The sequence below is a fragment of the Cryptomeria japonica genome, chromosome 10 (genome assembly GCF_030272615.1).
Source record: "Cryptomeria japonica chromosome 10, Sugi_1.0, whole genome shotgun sequence".
Classification (NCBI taxonomy): Eukaryota; Viridiplantae; Streptophyta; class Pinopsida; order Cupressales; family Cupressaceae; genus Cryptomeria; species Cryptomeria japonica.
In genome coordinates this window covers 314,109,501-314,127,574 of record NC_081414.1, presented here as the reverse complement: position 1 = coordinate 314,127,574, position 18,074 = coordinate 314,109,501, and the positions used below count along the sequence as shown (strand labels likewise).

General features: G+C 37.0%; 1 protein-coding gene across 1 annotated transcript in view; it reads right to left on the bottom strand.

The window, feature by feature from the left end:
• The window catches only part of LOC131041780 (AP-4 complex subunit epsilon), a 151,923-nt gene that overhangs the window by 35,218 nt on the left and 98,631 nt on the right, over positions 1 to 18,074 (bottom strand). Inside the window, exons 7-8 of the mRNA XM_057974988.2 lie at positions 12,688 to 12,744; positions 12,395 to 12,511 (exon numbers count right to left, since the gene is read on the bottom strand). Of these exons, the coding sequence (XP_057830971.2) occupies positions 12,395 to 12,511; positions 12,688 to 12,744 (174 nt within the window). The remainder of the gene's footprint in view (positions 1 to 12,394; positions 12,512 to 12,687; positions 12,745 to 18,074) is intronic.

Here is an 18,074-nt window from a genome sequence, read left to right as displayed (position 1 = left end):
CTCTTCAAATTACTCCTCAATTTCGCACTTAGAAGGATGAATGAATGATTTGAAACTTGAAGCAATACTCCCCCATTATATAGAGCGCTCACCCTAATTCTTGTTGAGGCCAACCTAGCAAATTAGCAATAAAATAAAACAAAATCCTTTTCAAAGGATGGCCGACTTGCTTAAAAAGACAAAATGATAAGTTTGTGCGCTCACCTTGATTTCTTAAATTTTAAAATTAATTACAAGGCTTCCAAGGGGAATTTTTTATTTATTTTAAGGCTTAAAAATTAATTAATTCAATTGCAAATGCCTTAATTCATGCGAACTTGCTTTATCCTCCCAAATATCTTGAATTTGGCAAATTTAGCGCAAAATAGGGAATATCAAGGATTGATCAATGCTCAATGAAGCTTCCCAATGATTTCGCCCTGGACCCTTTGGAAGGGTCAGGGGCAATTTTTCAATTTTAGACTTGAACACCTCATTCCCTTCACTCCAAAATCTCCCGGAGGGCAAGCTTATGCTTGTTTTGGCCTAATCAAGGTCTTGCATTTCAATTTTTTATCATTTCTCATGAGCAATTAGGTGAAAATGTAAATTTCGCCCTGGACCCTCAGCAAGGGTCAGGAGCGACTTTTGGTTTTAGGACAATTCCTTCATCCTTTCCAACTTCGAATCACTTCCAAGGCATAGAACATCATGCCTTACTCCCCTTTGAGTCTTGAGAACCAAAATATCATCTCGAAATGCAAGGAAAATAGGAAGATTTGTAAATTTCGCCCTGGACCTCCTGAGAGGGTCAGGAGCGATTTTCCCAATAGGCATCAAAATTTACATCCTTAGCAATCCAATTCCACTTCAAGGCAATTCAAACATCATTTTAAACCCATGCCTAGGCTCAAGCTTCGTTCAAACTTTGGAGGAAAACATTGGTTTTAGAATTTTCGCCCTGGACCCTCAGCAAGGGTCAGGAGCGATTTTCCTTTTTTGGGCTTGGTTACTTCTTTGTTGGCCATCCAAATTGTCTTCACAGGATAAAACATACCTTTTCACCTTCACCCCAACCATAAAAATCATTTTGGCCTTGCAAGCAAAATGTGTTTTTGAGAATTTCGCCTTGGACCTCCTGAGAGGGTCAGGAGCAAATTTTGCAATTTTGACCAAAATGTTTCACTTTTCACCTTGAAATCTCTTTGCCAAGTAAGATCTCACCCTGTACTATGCTATGAATAGGATTTTATGTCCAAGAAAGGTGAAATAATGTGTTTATAAAGAATTTCGCCCTGGACCCTTAGCAAGGGTCAGCAGCGAAATTGCCTTTCCTGGGCAAAACTCCTTCATCTTTTGATCTTCAAACGAGTTTGGGGGCTTCATCATGCTCATTTCACCATTCATCATGCCTTTGATACCTCAATTCGACCAAACAAGGCCAGAGATGACTCCAATAGAAATTTTCGCCCTGGACCCTCAACAAGGGTCAGGAGCGAATTTCTCAATTCATGCTTGTTCCATCATCACTTCAAGTTGATTTCTCCTCTCCAAGGAAGAAAACACTATTCCTCTCTCATCCATACCCAAGCTTGACTTGATTTTGCCAGGAAAACAGGTGATTGAAGGAATTTCGCCTTGGACCTTCAGCAAGGGTCAGGAGCGAAATTTAGGTTTTCAACAACGTCCTTCATCTTTTCAAGTTGAAACTTTCTCAGGTGGGTAAAGGGAGTTGCTCATTTTCTATTCATGTTCAAAACTTGATCTTTTTCACTGCAAAATAAGGAAAATTCAAAATTTCGCCCTGGGCCCTCAGCAAGGGTCAGGGGCGAATTTACCTTTGTTGCCCAAAATTCATCAATTTTCATGTTTTCAAACCTTCAAATGCATCAAGTGACGTCCAATCTTCATTCCGAGAGGCCCTGCACATAAAAAGTTAGCCAAAGTCAGTGAAAAATAAGCTCAAATAAAATTTTCGCCCTGGACCCTTAGCAAAGGTCAGGAGCGAATTCTTCATTTCTGGCTAAACTGCTCAAATTTTAAGTTTCAAACCACTTCACAAGGCAAAGTCAGGTCATTCTCAAGGCCAGGAACAAGGTTTCAAGCTCAAACAAGGTGGCAAATGAAGTTTATGATGAATTTTGCTTTGGACCCTCTGGAAGGGTCAAGAGCGAAATTCCTAATCTTGGCCAAAATCCTAACTTCATTCTCACATTTTTCCATCCAAACAAGTGTTTTGCCCTCAAAGATGCCTGGGAATGAGTTGGTTCTAAGTTTGGGTCAAACTAGAATGTCTTATGGAGATTTTCGCTTTGGACCCTCTAGAAGGGTCAGGAGCGAAATTCACTTTGGACCCTCTGGAAGGGTCAAGAGCGAAATTTGACTTTTTGAACTCTCCATCAAGATCATTTTATGGAATATAACATTTAAGTATAAGAAAATGTATACTTTAAGTTATATTCCATATATACTTTCAAGATGTTTGAGAGTGGTTTCAGACCTCCAGGAGTTATATTGCAAACTTTGTCAAATTTCAGGATCAGGACATTCCAGACTTAGCCAAATTTCAGGATCAGGACATTCCAGACTTAGCCAAATTTCAAGATCAGGACATTCCAGACTTAGCCAAATTTCAGGATCAGGACATTCCAGACTTCATCACTCACCAACTTGACCTAACTCAAGCAGAACCTGCTATCCAGGTGATCCCTCTGGCGACACTCGAAAGCTAAAGGCTAACAAACAAAACCCTAAAAGACCTAAAAAACAAACCCTAGAAAGCAAAAAGTAGGGGTCCCCATTTGCAATGGGGCGATGTGTGAAATGGTCACAACAAAACCATAGAAGCTGTAATTGCCAATCCCCATGTTGCCGCATGCCCTAAGTTGACAATCGCATTTAAAATGAAGTAAAAAATCACATTTTTTAACTACACACAAGAAACAAACAACTTATCAACCAAAGACTTACATTTTTTTTCATTGACTCGTGAATTTCAGAAGGTAAAATTGCCATTAGTTTTACAAAAACTCGTCGGACACTTTTTGGGTGAGTAACTTGCTTGGCAATTTGCCTCATGAGTACTTGGCAAGCTTTGCAACTATGCACATATAACAGCATAAAAATTCACATGCAACATGTATCACCATACAAGTTCAATCATAATGTATAAAGAAGATATTCCACATGTAACACCATATAAATTACACGCAACGTGTATCACCCTACAAATTTACTATAATAATGTATAAATAAGATATTCCATGGTAATTACTAATTACACATCAAGGATATTGCACAGTCATTTCTTTCTATTACATAGTATGCATTCAATATTCCAGAATAACCAATCGTCAATATATGAAACATTTATTATGAAAAGTAATGACAGAGAATGATTATCAGGATATTCAATATTCGTTATCAACAAAGGAGCAAAAGAATACTTAAATAAGAGATTACAAAAGATCTATACAATAAGGATAAGATCAACAACTAAAAAAAGCATAATACAACTAAGAGAATAAGGAATATACGTAAGTCTATCCTCACAATTTAATTGACCATTATAACTAAATATTACAGTATTATTTTAATTTTTAATACCCTTCATTAATGGTCAGTCTATCAACTACAACAAACCAAACCCAAAAATTGAAAATGATCTATTGGCCAAAAAGCGAAGAAGGCTGACTTCGTCTACTCAAAATAATCCGTGACATGAGCCTTTGGTGGAGATCCTCCAATGTTGGATTGCTAATCAGCCAACCTCCTTCCACAAAACCTCTTCATGTCACCAAGTTTGCCACAATAATGACGTGATAGACTGTAGATTCTTGGAAATATCTTCATTTTGTCTTTAACCTTTCTTTTGGCATCACCTTTCCTTTCTCCTTGGCACTTGGTGAATCATTGTTGCTACCTAACTGTTGTTTCCATCTATCTTGTTGTGAGAGTTTGTTGCATATGTCATTGAACTTTAGATCAACATTGATAGACGTGATGTTGGGTGTTTCTATGAAATGCTCGTAAGACCATGGTAATCTTTTCAGCATTACGACTCTCGTGTGTTATTCTTACATCATGCAACCAATAGCAACTAATTGATCACAATGTCTTTGACTTTCATCAAATGATTAAGAACATGTTCTTCAAGAAGAATGTCTTGCATTTATCTAACATCTCGTACAAATCTTGTATGTGTTTCCAAATCTTCGTAGAAGACTTGCCTAAAGGTATCTCTAGAAGCATTTCATCTATGACAGATAACTTAATGAGCATAACTGCTTCATGATTACGCTCATCATACTTGCCCTAGTCTTTACTTGTAACTGCTGGTCGAGTGTCAATACCAAGGACAATCCGATCAAGGCACCTATACTCAAAGATAGTGAACATCCTTTGTTTCTAGGTATTTTAATTTCTATCAATGTTTTGGCTGCCTTCCAACATGATGTTGATCAATGAAGCCATCCCTCTTGTACTCCAAAAAAAGGGAAAATGAGAAACCCAAAAAGAAGACATCAAAAATTATTAGGAAAAAATTTACCAAAACCCCAACGACAACATAAAATTCTCAATTTTATCAAAAAATTGGAAAAAAACTGCAATAAAAATTACCGGAAAATTGCAAAAAAAAATCAAAACAACCACATTTTTTTTAAAAAAAAGTCAAAATATGATTGAAAAACACCACATTTTTCTAGAAAAATCGGTCAAATCCTAGTCATCCAACAGACCCTAGGACCAAAAGACTCCTTAAATAATAGATGACAAAAGATCTATCCGATAAGGATAAGATCAACAACTAAGAAAATAAGGATATACCTACAATGTGTACCAAACCTTTTTCGTCAGCCCTCTCCTATCATTAGCCAAAAAAGAAAAGGAAGGAAAAAGAATGCTGAAATCTAATTTATCTAGATTAGCCTCTTTGGTTTATCGAAGCAAAAATAAAATATAGTAGACAATAATGGTTAAACCTAGAAGCTTGTTTGGTGAGAAAATCTCTAAAGCTCTGGCTATCTTTCTTATGTAGACCCTAAATTTTCTAGCTAGCTTTCTTCTAATGACCCATATTTTCAAAGGAGAACCATGCATGATTCAATCAAGTTGATTGTGAGACAAAGCTTGTAGTGGCATGTAAGGCAGCAGAAAAGTGTGCCCGTGCAACTAGTGAGAAATATTTTTTTCCGAGATAATCTTACTACTAACTCTTCTATGAATAGAATGGTTGCAGCTGCTTCTTTTAAGTACACATATTATCACAATTTTCAAGCATCTTATATTTAAAGCTGGGAGGAGCAACTCCTCTTAACCTTAGTTTGAGCTCTTTTATGTTCTTTTGTTGATGCCATTTACATGGATTTCTACATCCATAGAAATCTATTTTTTGAGTACAATAAAATAATTATAGGCATATCAAAGCAACTTATCTTTCATGATATTTAAAATATAGCATTTTTTACTTACTTCTTTATGTATAAATGTGTATAGTAGATCCAATATATTAGTTTAGCGATGTCCCCTTTTGAGGAGTAGTCAGAGATGACCCATTTAGCCTATTTAATTCCCACTGGCTAATTTTGGGATATCAGGGAATAAATTAAATTAATTAAAGTTGTCCAATAAAGTTAATTTTACAGGTAACTTTAATAAAATTGATTTTATAAAGTGATGTAAGTGATTATAAAAAGGAAATATTAAATCTCACTTTATAGAGGTACTTTAATGAAATATTTTACACGGGAATTTGAAAAAGCCCTTCAAGAATGTTCTAAGGAAAATATAAAAAGGAGAATTGGGAGATCATTTGCATATGCTTGTTTATTTTTCTCTATTGCAGAATTTGGAGCTTCTTGTCGAGCAAAACCCTAGGATGAAAACCCTTAGGGAAATGAGTTTCAATGATGAAATATCTTCCCTGGCTGATTGCAGGTGGAATTATTCTGATTTCATGCTTGGAGTCAACAAATTACTAAGGAGGATTGCTCAAGTTGATTTAACGCCTTGCAGGAGGATTGAAATGCCATTGCCAGTCATTGTTTTCAGTTCCGCATTGGACATTAATATTGGACGATTGTGAGATCACAGTGGGATGCCATGGTCTGAGATTACATGTGTGGAGCTGGGCAATGAATTATATATAGCAGTTTGAAATGGTTTGTATTTACATTGCTGGCCATCATCTTCATGGGGTGCTGGGTGTGAGTGTGTGTGCCAATCAAGTGGCTCTTTTGCAGCCATCCTTCATACTTGTTGGTGTTTGAAGCTTCAGCATAGTCTATTTTCTGTGAGCCACCATTGCAAAGCTTGTTGGAAAGCTATTTCGATAGTCTCCCAGTCTAGCTGGGTTGTGGGTGCATGCCAAAACTAATGCTTGTCCTTGATGGTTTGTGGGACTCATTGGGAAGGATATAATATTGCTGGTGTAATCTGAAGATTGTGTCTTGTATCAGATGTAAAGGCTATTCTCTATTACAAAGGTCAGAAACCATTTACTTTTACCTCTGTTATTGCGATCAGAGAACTGAAAGACTCATTATTTCAGAGTTATGTATGTGAACAACCATCAATGAATGCAATGTATTAAGCTTATGAAAGATTGTATGTTTCTTAGATACAAATCATTTGTAAACCATTAAGGCATCTGTTCATCTGGTCTGAAAATATTTCATAAGAACAGCAGCAATCTGTTTCTTAAGATTACCCAAACCCTTAAACATTGGAATATGAAATAAAATTGGCAAAGAACCAGCAAGGGTCTTTACTGTTGATATTAATTAGGGAAAGGGCGGATTCAAATTGCCGTAGGAATCTGCCTGGCCCCTCTTCCCCTTAACGTGGCCCTATTCCCCACGCTTTAACAACAAACACTCAGCGCACTATCCAATAGGGCCGACCCTATTAAAAGACAGATAAATGAAATAATTAAAAGTTAATTATTTAAAAGGGCCGGCCTAGTTGAGGAGTTCACTCCATATAAATAAGAGGTCAAGATTCATTTGTAAATAACCAATCTGATCTGCTTCTTCATGCGAAAACTTACATGCCTAAAGCGAACTCCAAGAAGTAATAAGTGATCTGCCCTTAAAGCAATCTGCATGGTTAAAGTGGTGCGAAATACATGATAGTGAAGGTGGTGCGAAAGACATGACAGCTACAGCAACCTACCTCTGCCATTAGAAGGAGATGTGAAATCCATCACAAGGAATCAGCGAACTTCTTAAAGTCTGCAACTTATGTTAAGACAATCTCAGCATTCATCAAGTAAATATTGAAGGCAGCCACCGTGATCTACCATACCAACCTACAAAAGCACATGAGAAAAGTGTTGTATTGTTTGCATAACTATAATCCATAATCAGATCTGAGGATCTTTTCAGGCTGGGTTTTTCCTCCTAGGAGGTTTTCCCAGGGTAATTGTGTTTTGTCTCTATTTCTTTATTTTTCTTGCTATGTTAAATCTGAAACTATAAATCTCTAAATATAAATGAATCTAACTAGTAAGTAAATTCTGATTTTCTGAGTCTTAGTTAATCTGAAAGTGCTAAAATTAACATGGTATCAGAGCTATAGGCTAGATCAACTTTCAGATTCAGAATTCAGTACTCCTTTATTTCCAGATTGTTGTCTCTTTTCAAGTTAGGTCAATGGGGCTGAAAGTTGAAGATAGGCTTGATGGGAATCTAAACTTTACTACCTGGAAAGTTTGAATCAAGTTGGCTCTAGAGGAAGAAGATCTTCTCCAATTCATAGAAGCTAAAGAGCTAACTGAACCTATGGATGCAGTCGAGCTAAAACAATTCAAAAAGGATGCTGTCAAGGCCACAAAGATTCTCATCGATTCAGTCAAAGACCACCTAGTCACCTCTATTGCCTCATTTACCACTGCAAGGGAAATGTTCAGCCATTTACAAGGTACATATGAAATTAACAATCTCAGTAGGGCAATTACTTTAAAACAACAACTACTTAATATCAAAATGGCAAAAGAAGATTCTATTATTTCCTACTTTATGAGAATTTCAGAACTAAAGAATCAGCTAGGTTTAATTGGCCATAACATGGAAGATAAAGACCTTGTCATGATTGCCCTAAATGGTCTACCTCACTCATGGGAGTCATATATCCAAACCATAAGTGGTAGGACTGAGTTACCCACACTTGATCGCCTTAAAAATGACTGTATCCAAGAAGAGTCTCGCCTCATCACAAGAGGACAAACCAAAAGTCCCCATATAGATGATCATCACATGCTTGCAGCACAATGCAAGAAAGGGGGAAATTGGAAGAAATCTTATCCTAAAAGAAATAGGGAATTCAGACCATTTAATTCTCAGCACCCTTGGAAGACACCAAGAGATATCTCGCGTGTCTGTTGCTTTAGATGTGACAAATTTGGTCACTATGCTAAAGAATGTCAACATAACCCTAACCAAAGTGAAGCCAACCTAAATGAAGTATCAGAACAAAATGATAATTTTTTATTCATCTCCGCTCTATCTAGCAATGTTCCTTCAGATAGCAATACTTGGTTGATTGACAGTGATGCCTCCAGACACATCACAGGCTTCTGTGATCACCTTTCAGACTTAGTAGAAAAGGACACCAGCCTTCATGTAGTAATTGGTGATGACGCCCGTTATTCGGTAACAGGTTCTGACTCTACCTCTCTAAATTTAGTTTCTAGTATTTCCTTGCACCTCAGTGATATCTTGTTTGTTCCTGGAATTAAAAGAAACCTAATTTCCATTTCTATTCTAGAAGATAAAGGTTATCAAATTGCATTTTTTGATGGAAAAGTTCTTGCATGGCCTAAGAAATCTAGTTTTAAATCTGCTCGCATAATTGGTCATAGATATGATAGTCTTTATAAACTCTCTACTAACCCTATTCAAGCACTCATTAATGAGGTTCCTGAATCTTGTGAGTTATGGCATAGAAGGCTTGGACACTTGCATTATCAAGCTCTTCCATCCCTTGAAAAGTTAGTCAAAGGTATGCCTAAACTCAGTCAAATCCATGATAACACTTGTAAAGGTTGTGCTTTAGGTAAAAATGTCAAAAGTCCATTTCATAAAAGTGAAAATAGAGCTAAAGACGAACTAGAACTTGTTCACTCTGATTTATGTGGTCCTATGTCTATAGCTTCTCTTAGTGGATTTCTTTATTATATGATCTTCATAGATGATTTCTCTAGGAAAACTTGGATCTACTTCTTGAAATCTAAAGAATCCGATGAAGTCCTAAGTAAATTCAAAGAGTTCAAAACATTAACTGAAAACTCCTCTGGTAAAAGAATTAAATGTTTAAGATCTGACAATGGAGGTGAGTACACCTCCGGTAGCTTTTATGATTTTTGTGTTGAGTCAGGAATTAAGAGGGAGTTTTGTGTTCCATACAATCCTCAACAAAATGGTGTTGCCGAAAGAAAGAATAGGACTATTGTGGAGGCTGCAAAGGCTATGATTCACGATCAAGACTTGCAGACCTCCCTATGGGCAGAGGCCTCCAGAACAGTTGTATATATCCAAAATAGATGCCCTCACCGTGTTCTAAAGAACATGACCCTTGAAGAAGCCTTCACAGGATCCAAACCAGACATCAGTCACCTCAGAATCTTTGGAAGTCTTGTTTATGTTCATGTTCCCAAAGAAAAACGAACCAAACTGGAACCCTCCGAAAAGAAAGGCATTCTAGTCGGTTACAGTGAATCCTCCAAAGCATTCAGAATATACATTCTAGGTCAAAGGTATGTTGAGGTAAGTAGGGATGTTACATTTGAAGAAGATATTGCTTTTAAGAAATCAAAAGGTTCTTGTGTTATTGATGAAACTAATGACAATCAAAATATAAATGTTGATTCTAACCCTGAGATTCAGAGGGAGCAAGTAGATCCTCCACCTCAAGATGATCACGATGATCCTCCAAAGCCCATGAATCCCACTGATATTCCTAGTGACATTGTTGTTACCAAAAAGAGGCCGCTTTGGGTAAGGAACACCATTCAAGAAGCTGAAAGATTTGCTGCTCTAAGTGGCACCTTTCGTCAATCTAAGAGACCTCAGGTATTCTCCGACTATGTTGATTTGATTTGCAATCTCATTGAATCTGAACCTTGCAATGTTGAAGAAGCCTTGATTCATCATGCCTGGAAACTTGCTATGGATGAAGAATATCAGTCAATCATCAAGAATGATGTGTGGGACATTGTGCCCAGACCCAAAGGTAAATCTGTTGTTTCCTCTAAATGGTTATTTAAAATTAAACATAATGATGATGGTAGTATTGAAAAATATAAGGCTAGATTTGTAGCTCGTGGTTTTTCTCTAAAGGAAGGCAGAGACTATGAAGAAAAATTTGCTCCTATTGCTAGATATACCTCTATTAGAACTATAATAGCTATTGCTGCTGCTAGGGGTTGGAAACTACATCAGATGGATGTTAAGACTGCCTTCCTCAATGGTGTCATTGAGGAAGAAGTCTATATTGAGCAACCTGAGGGTTATGAGATTCAGGATAGATTAACTCATGTGTGCAAGTTAAAGAAAGCCCTGTATGGTCTTAAACAAGCTCCTCGTGCTTGGTATGAAAGAATTGATAAATACTTGCTAAGTCTAGGCTTTTGTAAAAATGATGCTGACTCTAACATATACTTTAAGGTAGCTTTGGAATGAAATATAATAATTTAATGGTTTTCTAAATTTGCCAAGTTTTGGCCCACTTTTTGCACCAAATCAAAATTGTCTTGCTGAGTTTTTGCCAAGTCCAAGTCTCAAAACTATGGATCAAACCTAACTTTTTAAACATGTGCTTCAGTTTCACCACAAATCTTATTCATCTCTTCATAAACGTGTTTTCTTGTTGAACTGAAACCTTTAAATTTCCTCCAATCTCGCCATCACATTTAAAGCTGTATTAATAGTTACTTAAAGCAGAGCTTATGCAAATCATATAGCCAATGTTGCACTAAATAACAAGCATTCCTTATTTGAGGCTAACTGTACTCTAACATATCTGAAAGCCTGATTTTACACATGCTAACCTAGATAAACCAGACAGCATTATATTGTCCCTTGCAAAAACCACTGTTGCATTTATTACTGAAAGCAAACCAACCATGGGGTATGATTTTTTTATAGCAGTCACTGCCCAAGCACATACTTCTAAATGACTGGAAATCCCTTAAATAAAAGCACATCCAAGGCTATAATGGAATGTTTTAGCAGCCATAAATCATATTTGAATCAGCTTATGACATCATTTATTCCATCTTTCGTTCTGTTACAAACTGTTTATCTCCAAAGCAGTGGAAGTTAGACAATGTCAAGTTTCCATAAACTATTGAAACTAGATCTTAGTTTGGGTCAAGCCGCAAAAGTGTTTTAAGTATGGGATATTAACTAGCAATTTCCCTCCCTTAGCATGATAATGGAGTTCTTTTAAGTTTCTGTCACGAAAATCAAGATATAAGATGAAAAACATGCAATTGTCCAATTCACTACAATTTATTTGTAGTTCAAGTGTATAAGTTAACACATTCAAACAATCATTTAGAAATTCAAGAAAAACAATAGCAACTGTATATGTGAGTTGATTTTGATATATGAAATGTTCAACAAAACTGTGTGTGATTCAAATGCCTACACTATTTCATGAAAGATTACCATCCATATGTTGGGCTTATCTTCCAAAGTTAACGTCCATTTCACACAGTTTATGTTTAATGGATAATTTTAAGCCCTACATATTTTCTATTTATGACTGCCACAAATTCAACTGGGGATTAGCAGGCTGTTAGCTTCAATCGACTGTCATAAGTTCCAGCCACCAAAACTGCAGAAGTACAAAGCCATAATAACTTTTTTTTTACTTCCTTTAATGCAGTTCTTTTTTTTTATTTCTTCACTAAAAACTAACACTGAGATCTACATTTGATCCTCAATGCACAACCAAGAAACAAATTTTGAATACATACAATCTATTATTTCTGTTAGTCAAGTATAACATGTCAGCTGATACATATAACATTCATTACTATAACTTAATGCTGAGACAACAATCACCATACCTAAATAGGTTGCCATTAAAGAAGCAATTAACAGAAATACGTTCCTATTAACTTAGCAAAATAACAGTAGTACTCTTGGTACACAATTTGCAGTTAAAATATCAGTTTTTATCGTAATAACTAATTACAATCACATAAACATGAGGCCTAAAACACATACAAACAAGCATGAAAGGTGTCAATCTAGTACTAGACTAGACCTTGAAGACCACAATCACAACTATGGATACAACAACAATTGTTTATGTAAATGAAGTAATTCTAGAAAGATGAAAAACCAACATATTTCATAGATCCTCTCAATTATCTTAATAAATGAGAAAAGTCTTAGGTTAATCACACCTTGACAACATTATCTCCTGAATGGGCCTCAGCTACATCACATAGTTTTCCTATGATATATGAGGCCGGGTATTTTCCATCAGCTGTTCCATACTCTCCTAAAACCCAGCAAATGACCTGCAGGAATAGTAAATAAATAGAGCATAAAACAACAAGTTCTAAAAAGATTTGGCAAGATAAACAACTTTCATCAAGAATATGTCAGTAATTGCTATTTATTAAAGATCAACATGAATAGCTATTTAGAATAATTTGAGAAGCAGCTAAAAAGCTTTAAAATTTGGGAGCCATACTTGTAAAAAAATAGAAGGAAGTTTTGGTTCGTCAAGTATCTGCAAATATGAATCTACCTGCAAAAAAAAAGAGATAACAATTTTATTACACTTAAGTAGGAACAATAACTACCAGATGGAAATAACAAACTCCCCAAATATACAACAAAGCTTCAGACTTACATGTGACAACACTTTGTGTAATCAACCAAAGTTTGTTAACAAAGCTCCCATATTAAAAGTAGAATAAGAATCAGACACAAAATTCAAAGTAAAAAGGATATAAAATATACTCCCTTATATCACAATAGCACACCCTAAAACTTTTTCTAAGAGCCCAATATCATACCCTTGAAAAGAAACAATGAAGCAATCACACCCTTAATATGACCCTATGGTTAATTGCTTCATGGGTTGAGTAGAATTAATTCTACAACCAATCCCAGAGTTGGAATCAGCCTGTCACCTCCTCCAATAGGCTGGCTTAAAATGAACTTTGATGGAGCAACAAAAGATTATCCAAGTCCATCTGGAGCAAGCTGTATAATAAGAGACAAGAAAGGAAAATTCTTGGGGCAGCTTTGCAGAAATTGAAGCAAAGTGTCAACAACTAGGTGGAAACACAAGCATTTGTTCTTGATCTTCACATGTAAAAACTTTGGTGTGTGGGAAACTATAGTTCTTATTCTAGCCCTCTACTATTTTAAGGGCTAGCAAGCTTATCCTTAGAATAGTAGGGTTGATTAATTAGCCTGCTAGCCCTTGGCAGCAGGGTGGGGGATTATATTGCCACTTATTCTAGCAGGTTTATCCTTAGAATAGTAGGGCACAAATGTGCAGGTGTAGAGCAACTCTGTTGATTATCATAATTCCATCCATAACAAGGGCTCCCCAAATTTGAAAATAAATAATATTCTACACAAAGCTTGACTGATCCTCAACTCTTTCTTTAAAAAATAACAAGGAAGCATTGATCATCGTAGACATAAATTCATATGGGCCATAAGCAAGGTTACCAGGAGACGAGGGTACTTGGAGACTCTGGAGACTAGTACCGGTACTGGTATGACTAATTTTCAAAAATAGGAGACAGCGGTACTTGGAGACGCCAATTTTTTTTAAAAATAATATTTAATAATTTCCAAAACATATCATGACAGAGAACTTTGAAAACACAAACAGTGGTAAAGTTTAACATTAACTTTAAAATTGAACAAAAATTAAAGTTAAAATTGCTTATATTGCTGATACCATAGTCGGTCTAAATCAGTGTTCCACGGGGACGCGTCCCCCCCCCCCTTTTTGGGCGTGTCACCCGTCAGAAACGTCTCGGGGACGGGGACGCGACATCCCTGCCGTCCCACCACCACCACCAAAGCGTCGCCGGGACGCGAAGACGTCTCCGCATCTCCCAGGGAGACGTGGAGACGTCTCCTGGGAGACGTCTGAGCATCTCCTTGGGAGACGTCTGGGCGTCTCCCCGTCTCTCGAGAGATGCCCAGACGTCTCTCAAGGGACAGGGAAATGGCCAGGCGTCTCCCGCGTTCTCACATCAAAGCTAACCAAAAAAAGCAGTTTTTAAAAAACATGTGACTTTTGGGGGGGTTAAGGGGTAACCCTAATTGGACGTGGGCCAATAGAAAAATAACACCTGACGCCTTTAGAAAATCATAAAAGTATTTTTGGCGCTGCCCCTTGACCCTGTAAGGGACGATGCCCCTTGACCCCAACTTGGGGGCATTGCCCCAAACCCCCGTTGAAAAATATAGGGGGAAACCGCGTCGATAGAAGTAGGGAAAATTTAGCCTCCGAGTCTGATTAGGCTCCATATAACAACACAATTAGCATTGAAGAAAACTTGGTATTTAGATTTAGTATTTCAAATTTCCTATAGTCTCATTTGAAATGTAATTATTCTTATACTATAATACTGTCATACACCTTTTCAAAACTAGTTTTTCAAGTACCATATGTATATGTATAACTATATCAGCACCACCACCCCGCCGCCGTCCCCCCGCCGTCCCCAAACTTAGGCCCTTGGTCCCCCCGTCCCGTCCCCGCGTCCCCCCATCCCCAACGCTCGTGGAACACTGGTCTAAATTGTTTAGTGAAAGTAAGGTTAAATAGATGTTGAGCACACTCAATATTGTCAATCAAATAGTAAAGGCAATTTCTCTTTAGACTATTACAATGATAAGAAATCAGTCCTCTAAAAAAGTCCACACTGTCAATAGATCCAATCACTACAACTTTGCAAGAATTTTTGTCTTCCTATAAAACAGTTTCCTTATTAGTCATTTCCCTGCGACTTTGCTTTGCTGCAAGCTTATCTTATTTGTTTTCTTTATTTTTTTTGCCTTTTTACTGCATTTTGCCCTAAGTTTTCTAGGAGGAGACGTCAATTTTTGGTCGGGAGACTTCGGAGATGGCAGCCAAAAGCACCTTATGCATTAAGAAGTTTCCGGAGAAGCATCCGGTACCGGAGACACGTCTCCAGTACGGGTCTCCAGGGGTAGGAGACAGGTCTTCTAGTAACTATGGCCATAAGTAATTTGTACACTAAAAATAATGAGAGAATAATACCAATGGCTCAAGAAGCATGTGAGCAGGCTGGAAGCATAAGAAAATGATGCACCAGTCCATTGACCAGGTTGACATTTATGTTTGAAAGACATCCTAGCTTTATTATATTAAATTTAGGGAAATTGGTATGCATTACATCTTTCCCTAGCTTTTTGTCTGAAGGATAGAATGGACTCTCTACTATAGATTCCAGTGTAAGATTAGTGACTATGAAGCATCGAACCTCATTTCTGGGCAGTATTTTAGATTTGCAACTAGGGAAGGTGTTCAAAACAAAACCTAGTATTGTGATCCATGTTATTTGAACAGTAGTAGAGGTAGAATTTTTGTTAACAAACCACAAGTACCATGTCAAGTCTAACATAGCTTCAATGTTTATTGTCAATCTACTGAATTTGAAGGAGAAAGAGACTGTCAAAGCAGTAGGGAAAGCCATTATCAAATCAGCCTGGTTGGGTGGGTTTGAGGCTTGAGCAGACTCTAGTAGAGGTGGCATTTGGCCATCACTTCATCTGCCCAAATGCTGCCCTATATATTAAAAATGGAGCGGTTGTCAGGTTATGGGTTCCTTTTATTTCGGTTTCCTATGACAGTGTTGAGAAGGAAAGCCACAAGCAGGCAAAACTGGCGGTCATGATTTTAAGAATGTGACAGGGGTGACTCCAATAATTGTTGTTGATTGGAGCTTTGCCCTAACTGAAGAAGGCAACATTAGCAAGATATGGATAAATAAATTTATAGTAATTTAGTTATGGTTTAACAGGTGCTAGTGGTGAAGCTGACCATTTTGTCTACTTTGACCTTAGCAAGTTTGTAATATCCAGATCCTTTATTTATTGAGGTTTTTGCTTCTCATGCATATGCTAGTTTTGAGGCTGCGAAGGGAGTGGTTCCAAATACTACATTTAATCTACCAAAAGAAAACATACCCTTAAGCTCTTCCTTATAGAAGAAATACAAATTAATCAATTGTAAGTAGGAAAGGCGATCTGAAAAATTAATTGCTCCAATAATCGATGTAATCTTTATTCAATCAAAGTCGTTTAAATAGGCGATTACAAGCGGTGGTGTTTCTAAAAAGAAACAACTGCTTCTAAAAATAGAAGCTAAAAATAGAAAACTAAATAAAGCAATAATTACACTAATGACCATTAAAATACTAATTAAATAATAACTAAATATTCTAGTGCCCTCCCTTAATGGTCATTCTATCAACGAACTACCCTACAGAAGACACTGCAGGTCTTTTGATCACAAACCCAAAGAACACTTTGCTGCGGCGGAGACCCTCCTAGGATCTGCAAAGTGTGAATGATCAAAAATACCAATATCCATCCAACCTAATGTTGGGTAACCAACCCAGAACCTGAAACCAAGATTTTGAGGAAAAATCGGCAAACCCTCCAAAACAGAAGATACAAACCATCCTTTTTGTGGAAAAAATGGTAAAACCCCTGAAACAATTTTTGAGGAAAAAATCGAACAAAACCCTGAAACATCGCATGGCAAGACCCAAAACATCACGTGGTAAGACACCAAACATCACGTGGTAAAACATCAGACATCACACGGGAAAACACCAAACAACATCACGTGGTAAAATTCCAAACGTCCTGCGGCAAACACTAGACATCGCGTGGTAAAACAACACTTCCTGATTTTTGAGGAAAAAATCAAGCAAAACCCTCCCATGATTTAGTTGTGGAGAAAAATTAGAAAACCCATAGACAATTCTTCAGGAAAAATTTGAGAAAACCCTAAAAGTTGAATTTACAAATCATCGTTTTTGCAAAAAAACAGTTAAACCCAGAAAAATATTTTGTGGAAAAAACTATTAAAACCTAGCAAATAATTTTTTATGGATAAAAATTATAAAACCCAAAGATAATTTTTTAAGAACAAAAAATTATTAAAAACCCAACAATAATTTTATTTTATTTTTTGCGGGGGGGAGAAAAATTCATAAAAAACCCGAAATGCCGAAATGTCTGAAAAACCCTAGCCATTTTTGAGAAAATCCGTAGAACCCAAAAATCTGCAGAAAAATTAAGAAAACCCACAAAAATTGACCCCTTAGCGGAAACGAGGCACGGGCCACATTCACGAACACCCACGAACAAGCCTGACACGACCCAAAATTACAAAGGTCAAAAACCCGAGCTGGTCGAAAATCGCGGGTTTTGAAATTCGCGAAACAAATAGACCAATAGAAAATCGGAAAACTGTCACCATAAACGAAAATCGCGCTGAAAAAAATAGTAACCACCACGCAAAGATAGGCCACGGAAGCCAGAGCAACAGGGGTCGAAAAAATGGTAGAAAAACCACGAAAATTGCAGCCAAATATCTACAATTCGTGCCCAGAAAGTCGTGCCCAGAATCATGACTCTCGGACCGAGAAAATTGCAAAAAACGTCGACGCAACCCAAATCAGTAAATCCGCAGTGCAAAACAAAATGTCGGGAATAAATAAAGGAACTCGTCATGGGTCTAGAAGGCGTAAAAATCATTGTTTTTTATCGCCGACCCTGCAAAAACACCCACAAACCTGTCTAGAATAAACTGCACGCAAAAATCAAAAAGAAAATCGTGAATCAGTCAAGCACAAACCCTAGCCAGAACCTGCAAAAACAAATTATTCTTGACCAGCAAAAACGAAACCCTCGCCAAAAAAAACCTTCAATTTTTTTCATAAAAAAAATAGAACTAAAAAAAATTCCGGAAATTATTTCCAGGTAGGGAGGCTCGCCAAACTCTAAAATATCCCATCGACCCGCTCTGATACCATGAAAAATTAATTGCTCCAATAATCTTTATTCAAT